The sequence below is a fragment of the Erigeron canadensis genome, chromosome 3 (genome assembly GCF_010389155.1).
Source record: "Erigeron canadensis isolate Cc75 chromosome 3, C_canadensis_v1, whole genome shotgun sequence".
In the NCBI taxonomy this organism is placed as follows: Eukaryota; Viridiplantae; Streptophyta; class Magnoliopsida; order Asterales; family Asteraceae; genus Erigeron; species Erigeron canadensis.
The window spans coordinates 34,481,748-34,503,256 of NC_057763.1; the positions used below are offsets into that span (position 1 = coordinate 34,481,748).

At 32.4% G+C, this 21,509-nt stretch overlaps 3 protein-coding genes across 3 annotated transcripts; 1 reads left to right on the forward strand and 2 right to left on the reverse strand.

Annotated features, from left to right (window-relative positions):
* Positions 1-517: 517 nt before the first annotated feature.
* On the reverse strand, positions 518-5,016 carry LOC122594667 (cold-inducible RNA-binding protein-like). Its single transcript, XM_043767094.1, has 4 exons — positions 4,860-5,016; positions 4,681-4,749; positions 4,483-4,589; positions 518-908 (listed from the first exon to the last, which is right to left on the reverse strand). The coding sequence occupies exons 1-4, from the start codon at positions 4,891-4,893 to the stop codon at positions 831-833; spliced, it is 288 nt and encodes a 95-aa protein (XP_043623029.1). The 5' UTR covers positions 4,894-5,016; the 3' UTR covers positions 518-830.
* Positions 5,017-6,187: 1,171 nt separating this feature from the next.
* LOC122594666 (histone H2B.3-like) lies at positions 6,188-6,914 on the reverse strand. The gene has a single exon (XM_043767093.1). The coding sequence runs from the start codon at positions 6,815-6,817 to the stop codon at positions 6,389-6,391; it is 429 nt and encodes a 142-aa protein (XP_043623028.1). The 5' UTR covers positions 6,818-6,914; the 3' UTR covers positions 6,188-6,388.
* Positions 6,915-12,524: 5,610 nt separating this feature from the next.
* Positions 12,525-14,900, forward strand: LOC122594321 (40S ribosomal protein S15a-like). Its single transcript, XM_043766799.1, has 4 exons — positions 12,525-12,616; positions 13,749-13,899; positions 13,976-14,136; positions 14,584-14,900. Exons 2-4 carry the CDS (start codon positions 13,767-13,769, stop codon positions 14,680-14,682), a joined length of 393 nt encoding a protein of 130 aa, XP_043622734.1. The 5' UTR covers positions 12,525-12,616; positions 13,749-13,766; the 3' UTR covers positions 14,683-14,900.
* The last annotated feature ends 6,609 nt before the right edge of the window (positions 14,901-21,509 follow it).

The window sequence follows — 21,509 nt, forward strand, 5'->3', positions numbered from 1 at the left end:
ATCTAAATAGTAACTTAGAAGAGAAAGACTTGGTAGATATCCTAAACTTTAGAAGTTCTCTCACAAAAGATTGCATAGTGATGTCTAAAAATTCTAAGGTTATAACATTTTCTATAGTTGTAGAAGGTTCTGCACTCGACTCCTGTGACCTGAAAACCTTGATGGAACCTGAAGTTTACACTATATTAACCTTAGTAATTGAGTTACAAACATGCATGTGCAAGGTAATGGACACATCTTGCCTTAAACGGCATAGCCGCATAGGCCTTTTAAGCTGAAAATGGGGGCAAGAATTAGGTTCTGAAACCAAAAAAGAGAGACACCACCTAGAGCCAAAGTTAATAAAAGAAGAAAGTTTGCTATGAAAGCCGATATGATGAAGAAAATAGTATGTAGACTTCTGAGTTGAAATGATAAAGCTGGAAGGATTGTTCCATTTTAATGAGTACAGCCTTTAGGTTGTAGTCTATTTCATTTGATATCGATTTCAAAATAGATAAATAAAAAAGAGAAAAAGATGGGTCAAGAACCGAATGCTTCATCCTCAAATTACATTAATTTTGTTTAATTAGAGGGTCATGTTCATTTCAAGATTTTGAGACCCAACATTGTTTGACATCTAGGCATGAAAGGTAAATAAAAGATACACATAAAGCTATTTTCTGTAATGATTTGACTGATGGTTACTGTAACAAGTACATAAGCATCTCATGTCCTCACCCAATGATTGTGGCTGAAGTATTAGAAGCTCTGCATTAATCCTTCGTTCTCATTTTTCAACTTGGCACACATTTTCCGCAAATATATTCAGCAATTGCGAGAAAATGGTTCTATTTAAGATTGGCTTCGTCTTCTCCAGTTGTTTTAGTCTTCGCAACTTCCACAAAGATCAACCTACCATCAACAATCTGTGCAAACTTGATAAGTTTAGGCAAAAAATTCATTATCATTCATAACAGCCCTGTAATTCAATTACTTTGGATGATTCTGCGGGTCTTCATAGACCACTTAACAGAAATGTGTAGCTAATGTAAGAAAGCAGTGGATTAATTAAAGATATTGCCAGAATAAAAAAAAATTACTACTGAAAGTACTATTAGGTTGAACCTTGTAACATAATACAAGAAAGCAAGATAAGTTTCAGTTTTGTTGTTGTCAAGTTACTTGAAGAAGAGCCAGCCTGCCATTCATATTATAAATGTTCGATGTAGGATTATCAAGCAGTGAAAGTGTTATAAACATGAAAGTCCTTTCTCTTATACGTAGTATATATTTAAGTCAAATTCATCAAGTAAATACTACTGATTCTACTACTTTGTGAAGTACATGATATCATGTAAAAAGTATATGGGGTCTATCCTTTATACAAATTTCATGAATCAAATCTCATCAACTTGAATACATATGCTAATATAGGATACAAAAGGCAAGCAATGTTATCTTGTCCTACCACATTACCGTTCCTAATACACAGAAAAGTTTACACTCATAAGTTTGGTTAGCCATGCGAGGCTTATTTAGGCAACAAAATGAATAAAATCCAAAACCAAGATATCAGATTACTCAATATAGAATGATGTAACATAACCCAGTGGCCTTACTAGGCTGATATAGACAACACTCTATCATTAACTAGATTCTGGTCATTTGCTACCTGGAGTTTGAATACAACCACATCTATTCATAATTTAATTCCAACAGTTTGAATCGTGAACAGTATGGGAGTTGCAACTAATGGAGAATGCACTGGAAAATAAAAATAAAACCAAGCATACAGAGCAAATTAGTTCCATCTGATATATCGTTTTAAGGTTGATGGTATTCTATACAATATATCCAATTAAGTTTTTTTTGTCAAGGAAGCACATCATGCAGATCAATTCAAGTAAAATTGAAATGTAAGAAGATAAACTATTCATATAGTTCTTATTTAGCTTTAAAGTTTAAACGGACAATGTAATCCCCATGACAGTGCAGGTTAGTCATTTCGGATATTCAGATGAGTAACATAAGATAAGTAGTGTGAATCAACAAAAAGGTGAATGTTGAACGAAAATAGAAGTATAACCAACAATCGAGAATGTCAAGAAAGGGATATTAGAAAGTGATTACAAAAGACAGAAAAGAAATGAGAGAAGTTACTGCCGGTTAGATCACTCTGTATGGAATGTGTATGCGCTCATGAGGTGGTAAACATGTGAATGATGGTGGTGTAATGCCACCCCTCCCATAGTCCCATCTTATGATGTCAAGCCATGGCGGGGTATGGGAGTTGGGTTATGGAAGTTTGAGAATATGAAGGTGGGGCCAATTGTTATTTTATTGCAAGTTGAGTAATAACGGTGAGATATGTGATCCCAATGCTTGGTGTGATGGATATGTGACCATTAGGGCAAAAAATTAAAGCGTTGAGTGGGGTGTGTGATGATGATATGGCGGTCCGACGAACTCCTCCATACCAAATGCTCCAATGAAAACCAAGGGGTGTTTTAAAAATTTCCTGCTTAAACAGATCACCTTAATAAATATAGCCAGATGCAGAAAATCAGATTACTGAAAACAACTTATTCTACCGCAGCTTATTTTACCGTAAACAGATAAGCTAATAACCACTTCTCTTCAGCCAAAATACTCAAAATTGCTTATCTGAGTTTTAAAATGAACAAGGTGTTTAAATAAGTAACCTCAAACATCCCCTAAGGTCTTTGATCAAAATCACCAAGTGATGTGTATCAATGGAGATCTCTTAAGACTTTTTGTGTAAAGGGGAGGGTTTACAAATAAAGTAGATGGCAACAATAAATTGTCCTTTCCTTTCAAAAGTTTTCCCAATCAAGTCAGTAGAGTTTTTGGAAACATATATATGCCTTGGACTTTACATTATTTTTTTACCGAAGTCTACCAAAATTGTATGGGTATGTAAGGGGCGAAATCCATTAAAGGCTTTATCACTGGGCTGGGCTCACCAGCTCAAAAAAATATAAGTGTAAGTAGAAGCTGAACAATGGTAAGACCCCAGAATGACATCTAGGACCCTGACCTAAAACTTAATTCATGTCATTCCTGTGACAGGGTGAATAAAAATGAGCTTCTGCAAGTGGTCACAGAATTAAATGCGAGTTAATACAATCATGACTAATGAGTCTTTGTCGTTGTATTATGAGCTTGCATGTGTTACATGTGCAAGAAGAGAACACCATTAAGAGCATAGGCCTTTTAAGCTGAAAACGGGTACCAGACATAAGTGGGTTTTTAGACCAAAGAGGGATACAACTTTAAAGCCAAATATAGTAACAGAGGGAAGTATGCCATGTAAGCTGAAACACCGTAAAAAAATTGGACTTTCTGAATTCTGAGCCTAAAAAGATAATGACTGAAGAATGATTTTGATTGTATAGCATGATTCACATTGAAACATGATAAATGACCCTTTGTTTCAATTTACTAAAGTGAATGTACTTTCAAATTCTATCGTTTGGCTATCTACTCGCATAATTCTACCCGTGTCACTATTACTATACATTACTCAGTGTTCAACAGATATGCAAAACATATAGGCTATAACATGGCAATTTGAAAACCTTAGTAAAGTTTACTACAAAACATACTGCAGATAGGAAAACTAATCAAAAAAATGTCAAGAAATCTCAGTAACATATGTGAATAGCACTAAATTTGACTTTTAACTTAGAAAATAAAAGGCAGATTGCTTAATACAACTTGCTGGAGAGATACCCAACTCATCAAGATCTATTTATACTGGCAAAACAATAGGTCCCTACATGATATGAATATAATATGTTCAATGATGAAGCGTAATTCACTAATCTATAATGAAACTTCTTCAAATTTCAAATTCTGACTGTTAATTCGTTTTAAAAATAAATTTCCCAAAAACCCTGGAAATTGATCTGGAGCAATTTTTAACTCCTATGTTTGAGCTTGGCTCACAAAAATATCTGATCATTTTCCTTATTTAACTCATCATGATCATAATGGATCTTCCCCTTAGGAGCTCAAACGTACTTGACTAAACAAGATCTTTTAACACCATTTTATGTTAAACAACTTTCTAGATTATAAGATCAAGACATGTAACGATTAAGCATTATTTGGTAAAAACTGTGGAACAACTTTCATATCCATTTTACATTTGAATCATCAAGTTTGACCTAAAAGAGAAGGAATTTAGGATATTCACATAAAACATGTGATCATCGTATACAACAAGGATGGGCATTTGGGGTATCATAGCAATTATCGAACAAACACCAATAAGGTGGCGTAGGCCCTAGTGGTCAGTGGTATGAAGTCTTTACAAGAGGTCTCAGGTACAAACCTCAAACGTGTTGCCGTCTTGGAGGTAACCATGGACATAACTAATCTTCTTTTATACAATAACAATTTCAAGTGTTGCATACACCCAAATATATCGATATATATATTACTAAGAGGAAAAGAAAAAAATATATATAATAATACCTTGCCATTGATGGCTTTCACTGCATTATGAGCATCAATATGTGATTCAAATGTAACAAAACCAAACCCTTTAGGCCTTTGAGTTCTTGGATCAATAACAAGTCTAGCTGCAACGTTTATATACATAAAAAACTTGAAAATTAGGGTTACAGGGGGGGGGGGGGGATAAGAGAATAATTTTTTTAGATTTATATATACCTTCAGTGATTGGGCCAAAAGGTGAAAAAAGCCTCTGTAAATCTTTTTGTGTGGTGTAAAATGATAATCCTATTTATATATAACAATAATAATGATATTAATATTTGATTATCATTAGTTAATAATACGGCGGAAACTGGGGTTCTAGGAAACGGGAAAGAGGGAAAAAGATGACTTACTGCTGACGAATAGCTGCAGTCTGTTTGCCGCCATTTTTGAGCCTAAAACCTACGTACCGTACCTGCTGCCTGCCTTGCTAAATTTATTCTGCTATATTCCGTCTTAATAGTACTGTAGTAGATATTTGAAGGCACGGTTATTGCTAGTCAGTTGACTCTCAAAGGAGTTGCAAATCTATACTTCTTATTTAAAAACTATCGGTTGAAAATTTACACAATTTGAGACATACAATTTTATTTTATTTTGCCCTTAGTTATCTCCTTACTCCAATAATCTGAATCTCTCATCTTCCAATAAAAATTATCCATTAATGATATATTATATTATTAGTTCTTACTTTTTAAAAATATCTCAATTAACTTTTTATATCAATTATTTACACCACTTGACGTCGCCTTTAACACCAAAAATTGTCCCCCACCACACCGTCGCCTCCCTGAACACCGTCACATAGCGCGGGTGTCGTGCTAGTAATTTTAAATTGAGTTGGAATTATAAGTGTATATTTTGTTGGATGGTCATACATGAAATAATATTATAAATAATACATATGTCCGCACGATGAGGTTTTAGGGCGGCGATGGTGATGTAGGCGCATCGGCGGTATGATCATTAATGTAATCTAATTAATGTTTTGATGTTTAGATTTAGTATTAAGAGAAAAAAAAAAAAACAGCCCAAAAACGCTCTATTAATAGTTTTTGAAGATCTCCAAAAATTGACATATTTAAGGAAAATTAAGAAAAAAAAGCTCCAGCTTCTTGTGAAGGATTTGTGTTACTAGCATGCGTTTTTGGAACTGATAAAAGGACCTTAGCAGATCACATCAAACGCGGAGATGGCTTAATGTTTGGCCGTGCGATGGTTAAAACATTTTAAATGACAAAATCATATTTTAGTTACTTAATTATAAACAAAAAAAAAAGGTAATCAACATTCTAATAATACTTGAGCTTAACCTAAAATTCACATCCAACGAAATCCAAACTTGAGGTTATCTCGATAAGTTGAACTTTAAGAATCCAAAACTTTACCAATATGCATAAAACCATCAAGATACTCGCACGGTCACACTGATACAAAACTTATTTCTTTATTGTTGATTGATTGAGATTGATGAAATTTGCACCAAAAAGGACTGACTTTCTACACAAACAAAGCAATGCTCATTTCTAAAAATTTTACAAGATGAGAGCCAAAACTATATTATTCACCAAGTATCTCCTCAGAAAAATAAGCATCATTTTCTTCTTTAGCACCACATTCCAATTCCAAAATATGTGCCAGAATCACATTCCACAATATTATTTCTAAATAAAAAAACAAATTAAAAATAACATCCATATTCATATATATTTTCATAATAATAAAAGTGAAGGAAGCAACAGAAACCCAGATCCATCACGTCAACATACTAACCCTCCTCCTAATAACAATTAAAAGCTACCAATTAACATAATAATCCTAACACCCACAAACACATATATGATATAACATATAATCAACAACCAAACACAATTAAACAAATCTAAGAGCTAGTAAACTTGGTAACCGCCTTAGTCCCTTCGCTGACAGCATGCTTAGCCAATTCACCAGGAAGCACAAGCCTGACCGCAGTCTGGATCTCACGTGACGTAATCGTCGGTTTCTTATTATACCTAGCCAATCTAGAACTTTCCTGAGCCAATTTCTCAAAAATATCATTAATAAAACTGTTCATTATCCCCATAGCTTTGCTTGAAATTCCAATATCTGGATGCACCTGTTTCAACACCTTGAATATGTATATCTTGTACGTCTCCACGCTCTTCTTGCTTCTCTTTTTCTTCTTGTCTGCCGCAGCCGCACCTCCGGCTTCCTTCGGGAGCTTCTTTCCGGCCTTTGGTTTCTTCTCCGCCGGTGCCTTTTCGGCGGCCGGAGTTTTCTCGGCTGGCTTCTTCTCTGCTTTTGGTGCCATTGAATTGATAAGGATTTGAATGAATTTGAGAGATTGAGATTTCTAGGGTTTGGAAATTGGGGGAAATTTTGGTTTGTTTGAATGAGAGTTTGTTTCGGGGAAGTTGTTTATATAGGAGAGGTGGTTGGGGTTTCATTGGTTGGTTTTGGCGTCAAGCGGATCGTTGACGTGGCGGCTGGTGTGTTCGTTGGATAGGAATGGAAAATGAGGGAAAGTAATGAACGATTGTGATTTGATTTGATTATTTTGTTTTCGGGGTCATGAGGTTCAAGCAGGTTTTTCCTTAATACTGTAACATTTTTCTGAAAAAATATCTCATTCCAACACTAATACTATTTAAAATTTTAAGTATAAGGCTCAACGGAGCAAAGCTTTTCTTTTCCACTTTTCAGCTCCGAAACGTCTTGAAAAGCTATGGTACGCCATGAATATTGGCCCAAAGGGCGTTATTGGTAAAAACTTATGGGATGACGTGAAATTTGGGACGGAGCAAAATAGGCGTGCCTTACCCACAGGTAGGACCCACAAATTGACAACTTAATTCAAGAGACACGCGTTGAATAGAGAATCACTGCAACAAGCTTTTAGTTCACGTGATGACATATTTATTGTCCACTAGGGATATGACAACACAACAATTAAAGTTTTTTTAATTAAAAATATAGAATTATATAAATTGTGGGTCCCTTGAGGGGTTTTAACATAGGAAGCTTTGCTCCTACAAAAATTATGGAACGCCCTCTAATGACTAGGCTGTCACGTGTCGCGAGACGCCCTTAGGAGGGGCTTCAAAGGAAAGTCTTGCTCCGGATAGTCTAACTTTTACACTTCAAAATTTCATTGCGGTGTTTGGTAGAAATAAATCATTAAGAATAAAAATATAATAAAAACATGAAAATAATGAGCAACACAATATATTACTAGTTAATCAACCAGGATTCAATCCGGTTAGTTGCAAATATTTCGTTATATATACAAAATCAAAATTGTAATAGGAGACAAACCTTGATCTAAACAATACCAAACATTGAAATTCAATAATATTAATAAGACTCAAGCTTCAAAGTATAATAATATTAACAACATCATCGATAGATAAAAATAATATAACCTACAACCTTAAAAAAAAATACAATTTACATATCCATAACCATAAACTCAAAACACCAAATGAGCTAAACCTACGTACTTATGTATTTTAACTCCAAAATAAACTTTTACTTTGAGATAAATATAAAATATATCATTAATTTGAATTTATAAATATTTCATCAAGACTTAAATGAAAATTTTGAAATATGATAGACAAAGAAAAAATATGTTAATTTAAAATAAATGTATTTTTGTAATATGATATCATCTTTAATTATATAAAATGTAGAAAAAAATTATAACATGACACATCACATTTTTTCGTCTAGAAACAATATTTCTTTATTGATAATAGGGATGTTTCTAGATTAAACCCACCTCATAGACGGTATCATAAATAATTACAAAATTCTTACTTGTCGTTCCTTATGTAATTCTATAGTAACAACAATAATTAAAAAAAATGTTGACTACAACCTCTAGAGGTATCATTAGCGTGTATAAGAAAATTGTATCTTCATATCAAAAACTCATTATGAATTTTATGATAAAGATACAATTGTTTTATATACGTTAATTGTCACCAGCAATACCTTAACTGATTTATACACGTTAATTATCTATATATTTTTTTTACTATTATATAAAAGTTATCCCTTTATGTTAAAAAGTTAGAAAATGTAACAATTGGATTTGACCATTTTACATCTAATGAGCCTTTTTTTTGGGAGTGGGTTATAAAAATTACCAATTTACCTTCAATCAAGTAATTTACGCCATAAACTTTTTATTTTATCAATTTATAACATAAAACCTTATCTTTTAAAATATTCACATCCCCGCTTTTACATTAATTACATTTAAATCAACCTACACTACTCAATGCCAACGCCACCACCAGTTGTCGTCGGCATCACCATCAGACCGCTGTCGCCAACACCACCGTTGTATTACGCGAGTATAGTGCTAGTAATATATAAATGTGATCAAGAAAAACAAATTTTCCATTTTAAGCTATATATATATATAGTGAAAAGTTATTTTGAGAACCTTTTTTTTGCGAGAACCTTTGAGAACTTTTCAAATCAAGCCCAACCAATTATTATTCTTTACATGAAAATTATTTTTTGATTATTTTCTGAATAAATTATGTGTAATTTTGAAGTTTATAATTGTGTGAAGGCATAGATTATCATCTGTTATACAATTATGTAGACGTTTGGATTCTTGATCACATGTGCACGAATATTGCTATGATCACATGTGACTTTACATGTAATCATAGCAATATTCGTGCACATGTGATCAAGAATCCAAATCTCCACATAATTGTATAACGGATGATAATCTATGCTCCACACAATTATAAACTTTAAAATTACACATAAGTTATTCATAAAACAATAAAAAAACAATTTTCATGGAAAGAACAATCATCGGTTGTGCTTGATTTAAAAGGTTCTCAAAGGTTAACGCAAGAAAAAGGTTATCAAAATAACTTTACCCTATATATATATATATATTGTAAATTAAAAGCTAAATATATTTAATCATCATTCCTTAATACAAATTTTAAAAATAACCATGCAAAGTATATATTATATAGGGTTTTTTAAATGCATTTTTTAGGCATGCAGTAACTGGATTAAATAGTTGTACATTTAGCATAAAATTCAATGTGGACTTTTGATATAAAAAATACAAATTTTTTTATCCATGTTAAACACAGCCCTAGTGGCTACGTTTAGCATTTTTCATATATATATATATATATATATATTCTGGAAATTATCACTTACATTGCTAAAACAAAACTAGTAAATGTTATGTAATCATAACCGATATATGGGTTAAACCCTAGTGGTCAGTGGTGTTTCACTAAACCTGCTATGCGGGGCCCGAGGGAGTTTACTCTAAGGTCTCGAGTTCGAGCCTTGGTAGGTTGTCCTCGACAGTATTTTCCAATAAAGAAGGTGGTATAGTGAGAAAGGCTATTTAAGATCCGCTTAATACGAGACCCTTTCGTTGTGTGATTAGTACACATCATACACATCTGAGGTAAAATTCACTTATTAAAAAAAAGTAAGTAAAAACTAAAGAAGAGGTTAAAGCAAACTCCAACCACCACATATAGTAAAAAAGAAAATATTATTAAATGGAAATTAGATTCAAGTTCAAAATCAAAAGTCGTCAACTTTTCAGTAGAAGTAATCCGATTATTTGGGAGATTCTTAAAATAAAAAATGTATTACTGACATCATTTCCTTAGAATTCGTTTTTAGTTCAATGCAATTAAATATTTTCGTCTATAAATCTAACACCACAAAATTTAAATTACATTCTGTCGCAAACAATATGACATAGTCGTTATAATTTGAACTTTCTAAAAGTTGTTAAAAGCTTAAATAGTTTTGCCAAAGTTAGAAATATAATTGAAAAAAAAGAACGGTCGTTTCAATAAATATCAAAATATGCTTTCAAATATCATATATAGTAGCTTAGGAGTTTTTTTTTTCTTTTTAAAGCTTAACCATAATTTATTTATTTATGATTTATTTATATTTATTCTATATACATTGCAAAACTTTAATACAAATTCATGAAATAATTCCACATAAGCAAAAATCCAATGTGACAAATAATAAGAATAGCCACATAATCACTTTTATATCCTCTTATATATATATATATATATAGATAGAGAGAGATTTGATAGCAAATATTAAAAGTAAGAAAATTAAAAAAAAAATTATAAGAAAAAATTAATATATTTTTTTACAAGTTAATTACTTTAACACTCAATAAATAATTAAGATTGATTCATAAAGCCCAAAAAAAATTAAAAATACAAATTATAAACATTTGCATTCTCATCATTCCTTTTAATTTAATAATTTGTAAAGATTTTGGAGAATGAAAATCATTCCCTTTTGTCCTCTTATATTTTTTAGTTTTATTTTATTATTTTTTTGTTCAATCAAATAATAGAAGTTATTCTCATTTATTTTATCTCTTTTCCATTTATTTCTACCAAATATCCACTAAATGCTTAACATGTAAACTTTTACTATTAAGTATGTTTTAACCAAATTTAATGCAATATTATTTACTTGAAAAAGAAATAAAAATAATTAAACCAAAATTTCTAAGAAATTATTATAAGTTAAAACGTTAAGATAGCAATAAATATTAATATAAAAAAATAGAAATATAAAAAGTCAACTTTGTAGCATAATACTTATATATATCTCTGTTACATAATTATCACGCACGCATTCAGTGTATTTTATTTCATCTGTTATAATGGAGTCGTTACCTTAAATGCATTTATGTATCATCAAATATGCAATAATGTTGAAAGCACTTCCATTAATGTATTAATTTAGAGTTGATTAGTGTATGTTTCTACATGTCTTTTGATCGAGTTGAATTAATCAACTTTTGGTACCTGATAACTTTCAAATTATACATATTTAATTGAGCGTATTCGTGCCATTTAACGTATGAGCCTGACCCGTTGTTGATTGTAAATTAACGTATCTTAGTTATTTATTATGTGTAAGAGTTTTTTTTGTAGGTTGCAATGAATTTTGGTGTAAACATGTTTGAAAAGTAACAATTCGACATTTTTGCACTGTTTTGGTTATAAATTCTTGATCTGATATTCATTTTTGACGAATATGCCGGTAACGTGAAGATTAAAGAAAGATCTACAACTTAAAATGAGTTTTATTTACATCTCGACCTCGCAATTATGGCCAAAAGACATGAGGTGTGAGTTGCTATGATGCAGTTTCACACGCAATCAAATGACTCAGGAATGCTAGATTATCAAAAGACCGAAACCATAATTGTTTTCTTGACAAAATGTCAATTTCTTTATAAAACTCAAAACTGATTTACAATAAAAAATCGTCAACTATTTAAAGGAAAGCAACCCTAAATATACTAGGAAACATAAACAAACTTAGAAACATATAATATAAAATAAACTCTCAAAATAGATAATTGTTCCTATCTTTCACACCAAGAAAACACGTCCCATAGTTTGTCTCCATGAACTGGACTCATTCATGGGCCATATTGATGCCCATTGACTTCCCATTGCATCATGCTATATTATCTACAAATAAGTGATGTAGAAGTTTAGATGAGACGAGGTTTACAAACTACTTTCAATTATGCATACAATGCATTTTATCATTTACATATTCACCCATACATATTCAAAAAGAAAAAAGAAGTCATGATCGCATCCGATGCAAGCTTTTAATTCTATATAGAAGTGGTCTCCTATGCTTCCCGCAATAATGTTGTTAGTTGGAGAAATCACCTATAAATAGAAATATAGAAATGTCAGGAGAACGTATGAAGTGTGTCGAGAAAGCCTCATATCCTTTGTTCTCCACTCAATTTCCAGTTACAAAACAATTCATCATCGTCACCAAATCACATCACCATAGTTACTGAAGCTTTGGTAAAGTAGTTTTAAAGTTTACCATTATTGATCACAAAGCTCTCGTTAAAACGGAAAGATATAGTTACTTGAGGGGGTTTTATTGTAGATATTGAGAAAATGGAGGATGTATATTGACATGCCCAATAAAATTCTCAAACCCTAATCCATCTTCCCTTCCTTCCCTCCTTCATATCTAACACACGCCTGCCAAACACAAACACAAACGGCGCTGCCATTTTTTCCGCGAGGTTCTAATTTCTTAACTCTCTCTTTATCAAATCACACAAACACATTATCATTATTACATTTTTTACTTGCCGTCCTTTGTTTGATCTAATTGTATCTGTATTTATATTGTTTAGTTTTTGCCTTTATAATAAAGTAGATTTGAGCTACATTTTTTAATATCTGGCTTGATCCATATTTTCCTTACATAAACAAAAATTCGCAACTTATGAAGTTTCCACTGAAAAATATGCGGGTTTTATTCTTCTAATGTCTCATTGTATAAATATATATCTGCTTAACTAATTTTGTGTGTGTTATGGAACGGGCTGCTACTGCTTAATATCTTTGACTATTGAGAATTTTTGTATGTTTATTATTATTTTCTGTTTGACTGGAGAACTATTTGGCAGATCATAGACGTTAGGCATAGGGGCTGAAACCTTAGATAAAAAAAAAACAACTAAATTTAGTGAATTATGATTTGTTTGATGGCAGAATTTGTGAATGTTTTTCTAACTAAGATTGTGGTGACAAGTCTAAAAATATCGCTCTTCGTCTACAAAATACAGAATCGTTTTGAAAGGATGTACCTTAGAATTGTTTTAGTGCAAGAAAAATACTTGTTGCTTTGTTTATTCATTTATGATGCATTATGGGATACTAGCTTAACAAATCTTGATTGAACAAACGTACCGAATTGAACAATTAATTTCCAGGTTTACAAAATGTACATTTTTGGTTGGGTATATAATGAGATGAGTTTGTAATGCTCGCAGTTATTTCTTCTTTAACTACGGCTTGATGGATATAAATTGGAAATTGAATTGTTATATCTATGACCTGTTACTCTCTTAGACACCTGTGTTTCTTCCTATTATTTAATACCGACGAAAGAATGACATGACCAAAAGATGCATTGTTCTGAAATTAAGATATGGATATATGGTTACTTTATCATGCGGAAACAGTGCATATTATAGATGTGAAACATTTGTATGTTACTTAAGTGTTATTATGTTTTTGGGTTGGTTGTAATATAGTACACTTAGTCTACAAATGAAGCCTCATCGAGGCCATCTTAAACTGAAGTATTGATAAAACTAAAGTTTATTACTTGCCTGCCGGTGCTTATGTTTTCCAATTATTTTGCAGTATCTTGAATTTATCAGGATGGTGAGAGTTAGTGTTCTGAATGATGCTCTTAAGTGTATGTACAATGCCGAGAAGAGAGGGAAAAGGCAAGTTATGATCAGGCCATCTTCAAAAGTGATCATCAAGTTTCTTATGGTTATGCAAAAGCATGGTATGCTTCTTCTCTTTTGTATATATACACACTTCTCAAATAGGAATGAGTTGACAATTTTTATATCTAACTGCAGGTTATATTGGTGAATTTGAGTATGTTGATGACCACAGATCTGGTAAGATTGTGGTTGAATTGAATGGGCGTTTGAACAAATGCGGGGTTATCAGTCCTCGTTTTGATGTTGGTGTCAAGGAGATCGAGCCTTGGACCGCAAGACTTCTTCCTTCCAGACAGGTTAGGTTTCGTAACTTCAGATGATTATGTTAGGGTAGGTGGGTAATGTGTCTAAACAGGTTCCATGCGTTGGTCATGCTGGGTGATATCCAGACACTTTTTGACTTTATAACTAATTAATTTGTTGGGTATCATCTCAAAAGTTTATTATGATAATTTAAGTTCTTCCCAAACATATTGGGCCAACACCAAACCTTTTTTCTACTCATATTGTAACAATAATATAAACTATAAACTACAGTATAATATAACAAGTTTGGATGAAATATAAACTCTTTTACATTCTTGGCCCCTTCGACATGCTTCATTGTTGTTATTTTTTTTTCTTACGGTCTATTGACTGCTAGAGATGAAACATAATGAAAGTTGACCCATTTGTTTATTAATGGATCGTAGCTATTTTCCTTTCATGCTGTTTGTTTAAATATCTTGGCTGAACACATGCAGTTTGGGTACATTGTCTTGACCACATCTGCTGGAATCATGGATCATGAAGAGGCTAGGAGGAAGAATGTCGGTGGGAAAGTGCTTGGGTTTTTCTACTAAGGGAGAGTTTAAAGATATTTTTGGTAATGTTTCGTTAGACTAGAGAGTGAAAGAATGTTTTTTTATGTTTTGAGACTTGATGATCATGATTTTGATTCCATTTCACTTGTCTTTGTTGTCATCATGGTCTTGGCTTTTAAGTTACCGTATAATGTATGTTTTTCCTGGCATCAACTCTTATGCTCCTTTTGCAATTTAAACCAGTTTTTAATGTGGAATTCAACATATTCATTTGTATGCGATTATTAGTGCATCATTAAGAGCTTTTGGCTGTCAGAAGTTTGCCTCAGGGACTTGACTAACTGTTGTGGCCTTGTGGGTTATATATAGCAATGAAAGCCAGAAACTTTCGACTATTTGTTGGTTGATTCTGGCAGTGTTGCTTTACTTGCTTATGCGGGGAAGAAAAAATGAGCAGTTGACTGTAAAATATTTGCAACTTCTTTACGCATTTTTAGCGTTCTATGAATCTATATATCTTATCCCAAATTGATTCTGTATGTTGACAAGTTGTATTTCAATTCTCAGTGTTTGGGCGAGCTTACTTATCGACTTAACGAGTTATTCGTGCTATGGAAAAGTTGGTAAGCCTCTTGTGTTTGGCTTAGCGTATTTGTAATATGATAAACAAATTTTCTTATAAATAAACAAATTAGCTTGTGCTATAATTTTAATTGCAGGTATAGTGTATATGCTCGTACAATACATTGCTACATAAGTACATAGCCTACATTGTTTCAGCAATAATTTTATAAATAATGATGGTTCTTTTTTCCTTTTTGATGAGAAACCCCTGTTTTCCTCTTAAACTCACACGTGCCCACAATAGGTGAAAATTAAACGAGTATTTATTAGTATGTTCTTCATGTTTTGAGAAAATGTCTTGAAAGGGTTATAATCCTAACTGACGTTATACAGATTACAGAATGCAAATAATGAGAGAGTAATGTAACATACATTTGCTTGTTATTATATATATATATATATATATAAGGTGGTTCGAAGATGCTAATTAAACCAAGTAGCTCTATGTTCATTATGAAATATTTCTGCAGACTATCACTGTAAAATTATTTCAAGCAAAAGACATAAAATTCAACAAGTATGCCATATATAATATAATTCTATACGAATATCTGGTTATATGGGTACCTGTGTGTGTATAATGTATACGTACACATGACAGCATAGGGGACATTTCTGAAAGTCTTTACTACAAATATTCGTTACACTACCAAATGTCTCAAAAATTACACCATTATATATCTGATATACTCGTATATAACAATCAGTTTTCTCCTCAAAACTCATCTAAAATACTAATTATTAGCGAAAGAAAAAGAAAAATAGCATCTTCTTCTTCTTCTTCTTGTATCTAAATTTGCCAAAGGTTGAGTAGTTGCCCAACTATTCAAGATAGTTTCACTACTTCATAGACCGCACCACAAAGCTAGCTTGATTCCACCACCACTTAGGCCTACCACCTTAGGCCGCCACAGCACCAAGGCTGGTGGTGGTAGTGTTGAACTTCTCCAGAGCCACACATGTATATGGGAATCATAAAATGGTATGTATGAATAAAAAGGGTCAAGAAAGTGATCATGATTTGTTTAATTCTAAAGAATGAGTCTTTGAGTTAGTGGTAGAGCATATGTGAAGCATATTCTTCAAGCATTATAACTTTGAACCCATTATTTTTCATTGTATGTTTTTATAATATAATTTCCATGCTCGATCATGTTGAAAAATTGATAAACTCATAAAAGGTATATATGCTTGTAACTAAATGGTAAGATTATAATTTTTAGAAGAAGAAAAAGAATATGAGGCTATATATGTAACAAATTCAATCGTGGTGTTTAGGTGATCAATTATATTTTGATCCACAATTTTTGGTAGTTATATTTTTGTTTACGAACGGAGAAGAAGATTGGAGATCTTTGGTAGTTATTTTGATCGACAATTTAGGTGATCAAAGAAAGGAGAAGATTGGATAGGAGAAGAATGGATAAGAAAATATATCAAAGAAGGGAGTTACAAAAGAAAACTAAAGAAAAAAAAAAAAAAAAAACAACACAGCTGCAATTTGCAAAAATTTGAATACCAGACTCTTATGAGAAACTTGAGATCGCATAAAAAGAAATTTATGCGTATTGCATTGAACTTTCTAATAACCTTAAAATCTCCTCTCTCTTTTAAAATCCCGACCTTCTAAATCTAATAATAATAATCTTGATTTATTAGTATTCATTCAGATATATCCATACGCCAAATCAAATCAAATCAAATCAATCAATTAAATAAGAAACAAAATAAATCTTGCTACACCCACAAAATCATCATCAACAGCAATATCATTATTGGCCTTTGATTTGTAAGTTGGGTTTTGATGATATTGATCTGGGTATGGCTGCTGTTCTTTTTACACTCCATTCTCGATTCAAAGATCGTAATTTTACACCTGATTGGAATGTTTTACATCCAAATCAGGCCACAATTGGTAAGAAAATTTTGGAACATAAAAACCCTAACTTTTCCAATCATTCCTTTTCTTTTATTGGGTAAAAAAAACTCAAGAATGTAAAAGTTAAAATTTTCCCTTTCCTTTCTTCTCTTAACTTTTAAAAAAAAACTCAAGAATGGAGTGATAGTGTTTGATTCAGATGTTTAAATGTATAAATAGAAAATAATGTACATGTACATATAAAATAACATATATTAAATTGAATAGTCTCGTAAAGTAGTAGCTTGTAGGTCGCGGGTTGTCGAGACCAAAAGCCAAGAACTTATGGTTTATTTAATTAGTTATTAATTAATCATAAAAGGGAAAACTGAATAAATTGTACGTTTTTTTATGAGATTAATTTAAAAAGGAGGTGTTTACTTCAACTATTTAAATATCTAGATTTTCTGAGAATAAACTTTTCAAAATGCCTTTTAACTTGTATCTACTATCCACTTTATAATGTTTGTAGTTTGTAGCATGGCTAGATTTGGCGAAGTTGCATGTGTCATTCGATATGGCCTTGATGCTGAATGGAAATTTGAAACTCAAAGTCTCCACATTTACGATTTACCTATTATCAATTTATCATAGCTAGATTTAGTGACCATGTTGAGGGGAAAACCTTTGTATCGTTAGACCCCTTTAAGCACGTGCGTGTACCATTATTATATACGGAGCCACTAAGCGATGAAAAACTTTGGATATGTTTGATAAAAGTGGATAGTTAACTATTTGAGTTAGAGTTAAAACTTGGGCTGAGGCTGTAACTTTCTATTTTTTAGCTCTCTTATAAAATTCTTTATTTTAAACACCTTTAAAAGATTTTAAGAGCTTTTTGGAAGGTTATGAGTCTGAGACTTTTGTTCTCGCGAGAAACTTTCTTATTACTGTGTTATTAACACGTTTGTGTATATAATTTAAATTTTTTTAGAGATCTAAGCTTTCAAAAGTCCAATTAAAATCCGTTACCATTCATATTAATTATATAAGGGATTTGCTAAATACAGCCCTTAGGGCTGTGTTTAAGATGCATAAATTGTTTGTACATTTATCATGAAAATCAGGGGGTGGACTTTTAATATGGAAGGTACAAGTTTTTTTTATGCAGTTAAATACAGCCCTTAGAGCTGCATTTAGCATTTTCCATTATATAAACATTAATAATATGGGGTTTGCTAAATACAGCCCTTAGGGTTGTGTTTAAGGTGCATAAATTGTTTGTACATTTACCATGAAAATCAGGAGGTGGACTTTTAATATGGAAGATACAAGTGTTTTTATGCACGTTAAATATAATTGTAGACTGTAGAGTACATTAAAATATATACAAACAAGCATGGTATCCGCGTATTGCGACGACGAGCCGGCGATGACAGTGGTGTAATGGCGGCGACAGATGGTGACGGTGGTGGCGACATCAATTGGTGTAGGTAAAGATATTTGATTTAAAGAGGGTTAGTAGAGATATTTTATAATATAATGGACTAATGGTGTAATTTAATATTAAGAGTTGATAGTAATTTAATTCATTGAGGGTATTTTGGTCAATTCACATGTCTCATTTTTTAAAAACCTTTTATAATTTTTATATAACAGTATAGATGACTTTCGTATTAGACATAACCATCCTTAAATGCATGGATTTTATTTCAATATCCTTTTTATACATGTAATAAATATAACCCTTGAACGTAATAACCATTAAACATTACACTACATATCATTTTTGATAAACTCAAAGCAAAAGAGCTTGTTGACACAAGCCAACTTGTTTCGTTTTAAGTTTGAACTGCGCGCTTTGACAGTTTGACTTGATACCAACTTTTACTATTAAGTCTATTTGCATAAACAGGCACGTTCTTGAAGAACAAAATAACTTGGAACAAATCACAAAGTTTTTAGACGCTAGTAATGTCATTTGTGATACGATCAAACACATAATGCAAGCAATATGATTGGTTCAATGGCTTGTTGATCTAAAATCTAACCTAGTAAAAGTATTTTGTTAAACTTAATATGAAAACTATCATTAACATGTCAAAAGAACTTGATTTGGTAAAATTATAATTCGAGTACCTATAATAACTCGTTGTAGAGGGAAATGATGGAGCTAAAATAGTAACAGTAACATTTAAGTTTGGCTCAAGTGAAACAAACACATCTTGTTCTATAGACACTAGAAGAGTACCCGCCGCAACAACATCTTGTTCTATAGACACTAGAAGAGTACCCGCACGTTGCGGCGGTAATTGATACTCATTTAAGCTAGTATATGTCACCGAGTAAACCATTAAAATATTCAACTTAAGTTTGTAAAAGTTGCCGACTTTTCAGTCCATTGCCCAATTTCCAGTCCATTGATCACCTTCCCCATTAGCCATTGGTTAGGTCAACATTTCTATAGAAGAACATGCATCTATGTGAATCAGAACATTTGATTATCCAAGTATTATAACTTCAAATGCAACATCGTGGTCCAAACTGCAAAAATCATGTTTCAAAACTGCAAAAATCATGTTTCAAAACTAGTCTTATTACAACTTAAAAGGCAATGATTATAAATACAATGACCCATACAATTGTCAACATATGTTTTAAACTTCACAAAAGATTGCTAGAACTTGCAATATAAAGCATGAGTTTGATTACCCCAAGTATCACAAAAGATTGTAGGGCAGCCACGGGAAACTGCCACATGTCCTGATTCAATCACACCAATGAAGGGTTGATAGTCAAACGGTTGGCTGAAAAAAATACAAATTCTCCAAGTAGTATCCAACAGCATGCAGCAAAGCCTAAAAGGCCTATAAATTGCTACAATATTACCAACAGTGAGAGTTGGGACATTATTTCATGTACTTAGAACTGGGAAGAGTTAGAGTGTAACAATGTTTTGAGGATTTGAAATACAATCAAACATATACCGCAATGTGTTCTTTCGACCCAACTGACGAAAGCCAAAAGGTTAAGACTAAAAGTCTACAACAACGCTTAAAGATCAAAACCTCTAAAACAGATAAAAGTTGAATATATGGATAAAAGAATGTATGATAGCATGAAGAGGATACTTCATACATCGCAGAGGACAACCACTACACAAATACGACATACCTCAAGTATTGTTAGTCAGTAAGATATAAGATCCAAAAATCCTATCATTTTCTATATATGTACTAAAGTGGCCGTTTGGCCCAAACCTGTTTGGTGTATTTGTTATCCAACCAACCAGACCCGTGTTAACAACTATACTACATATATAGAGGGATCTACAACTAAAGCAGTAGTATACAAAGGTGGTGTAAATACTAGGAAGGCAGTGGAAGGCCAACTATAGTACATAGAGTGATCACAACTGATAAACCAACAGTATATAAAAGTGTAAATACCAGGAAGGAAGTGGAAGACTACTCATTCAGTCATTCCCATAAATCAACTTTTAGTGCAACGCAAACTGAAATTAAGGCTATAATAAGGATACTGAATGGAGGCCTCCTTTATATTTAAAGGTTCAGCCATAATTTTTTCTTTATGAACCTGATGATCGAAAGTCATGTGATGATTGAAAAGGGTTTATATAGAATTGGTATTGTGTGTTTTGTTTATGGAAGTTATACTGTTATATATCTCTCATGATTATCATAACGATAATTAATTATTAGAAAAATTAAATTAGAAACAAAATATGTGCCAAATATAGATATGAAAGATAAACATCTCTATACAAAATATTAAGTGGGTTGATGTTTAAAATCGTTATATAAAATCATTTGCATAAGCGAAAGATTTGCCTAATTAATGGACACTATAATACGATAAGAAACAAATAATTACCATTGAAATACTGAAGGATCAACCATAGATTGTGAATAGGTGGTGGTAGATGGTGGCTCTATTGGCAGTGACAATAACAACACCAGACCAAAAAAAAAAAGAAAATATATTAATCAAACCTTTAAATCGAAATCAAAGAACAATTAAAGAAGAATTTAAATTATCCAAACCGGCAACAGTGGTTAAGATAATCGGATCCGATTCAAAGTACCTATAATCGGGTGGCGGTATGACAGGATGCGATTTCGATTTCGGGATTCAAAGTACCTATAATCGGGCGGTGGTTGGGGGTATGACAGGATGCGATTTCGGCGGCGTTGGATGGTGGTTTTTGGGGCGGTGGCGGTGTGTGTGGTTATGGGGGGATGATACCTTTAATCAGGCGGCGGTTGCGGGTATGATAGGATGTGATTTCGGCGGCGGTGGATGGTGACGGTGGATGGTGGTTTTTGGGGTGGTGGCGATGTGTGTGGTTAGAGGTAGGAATGAC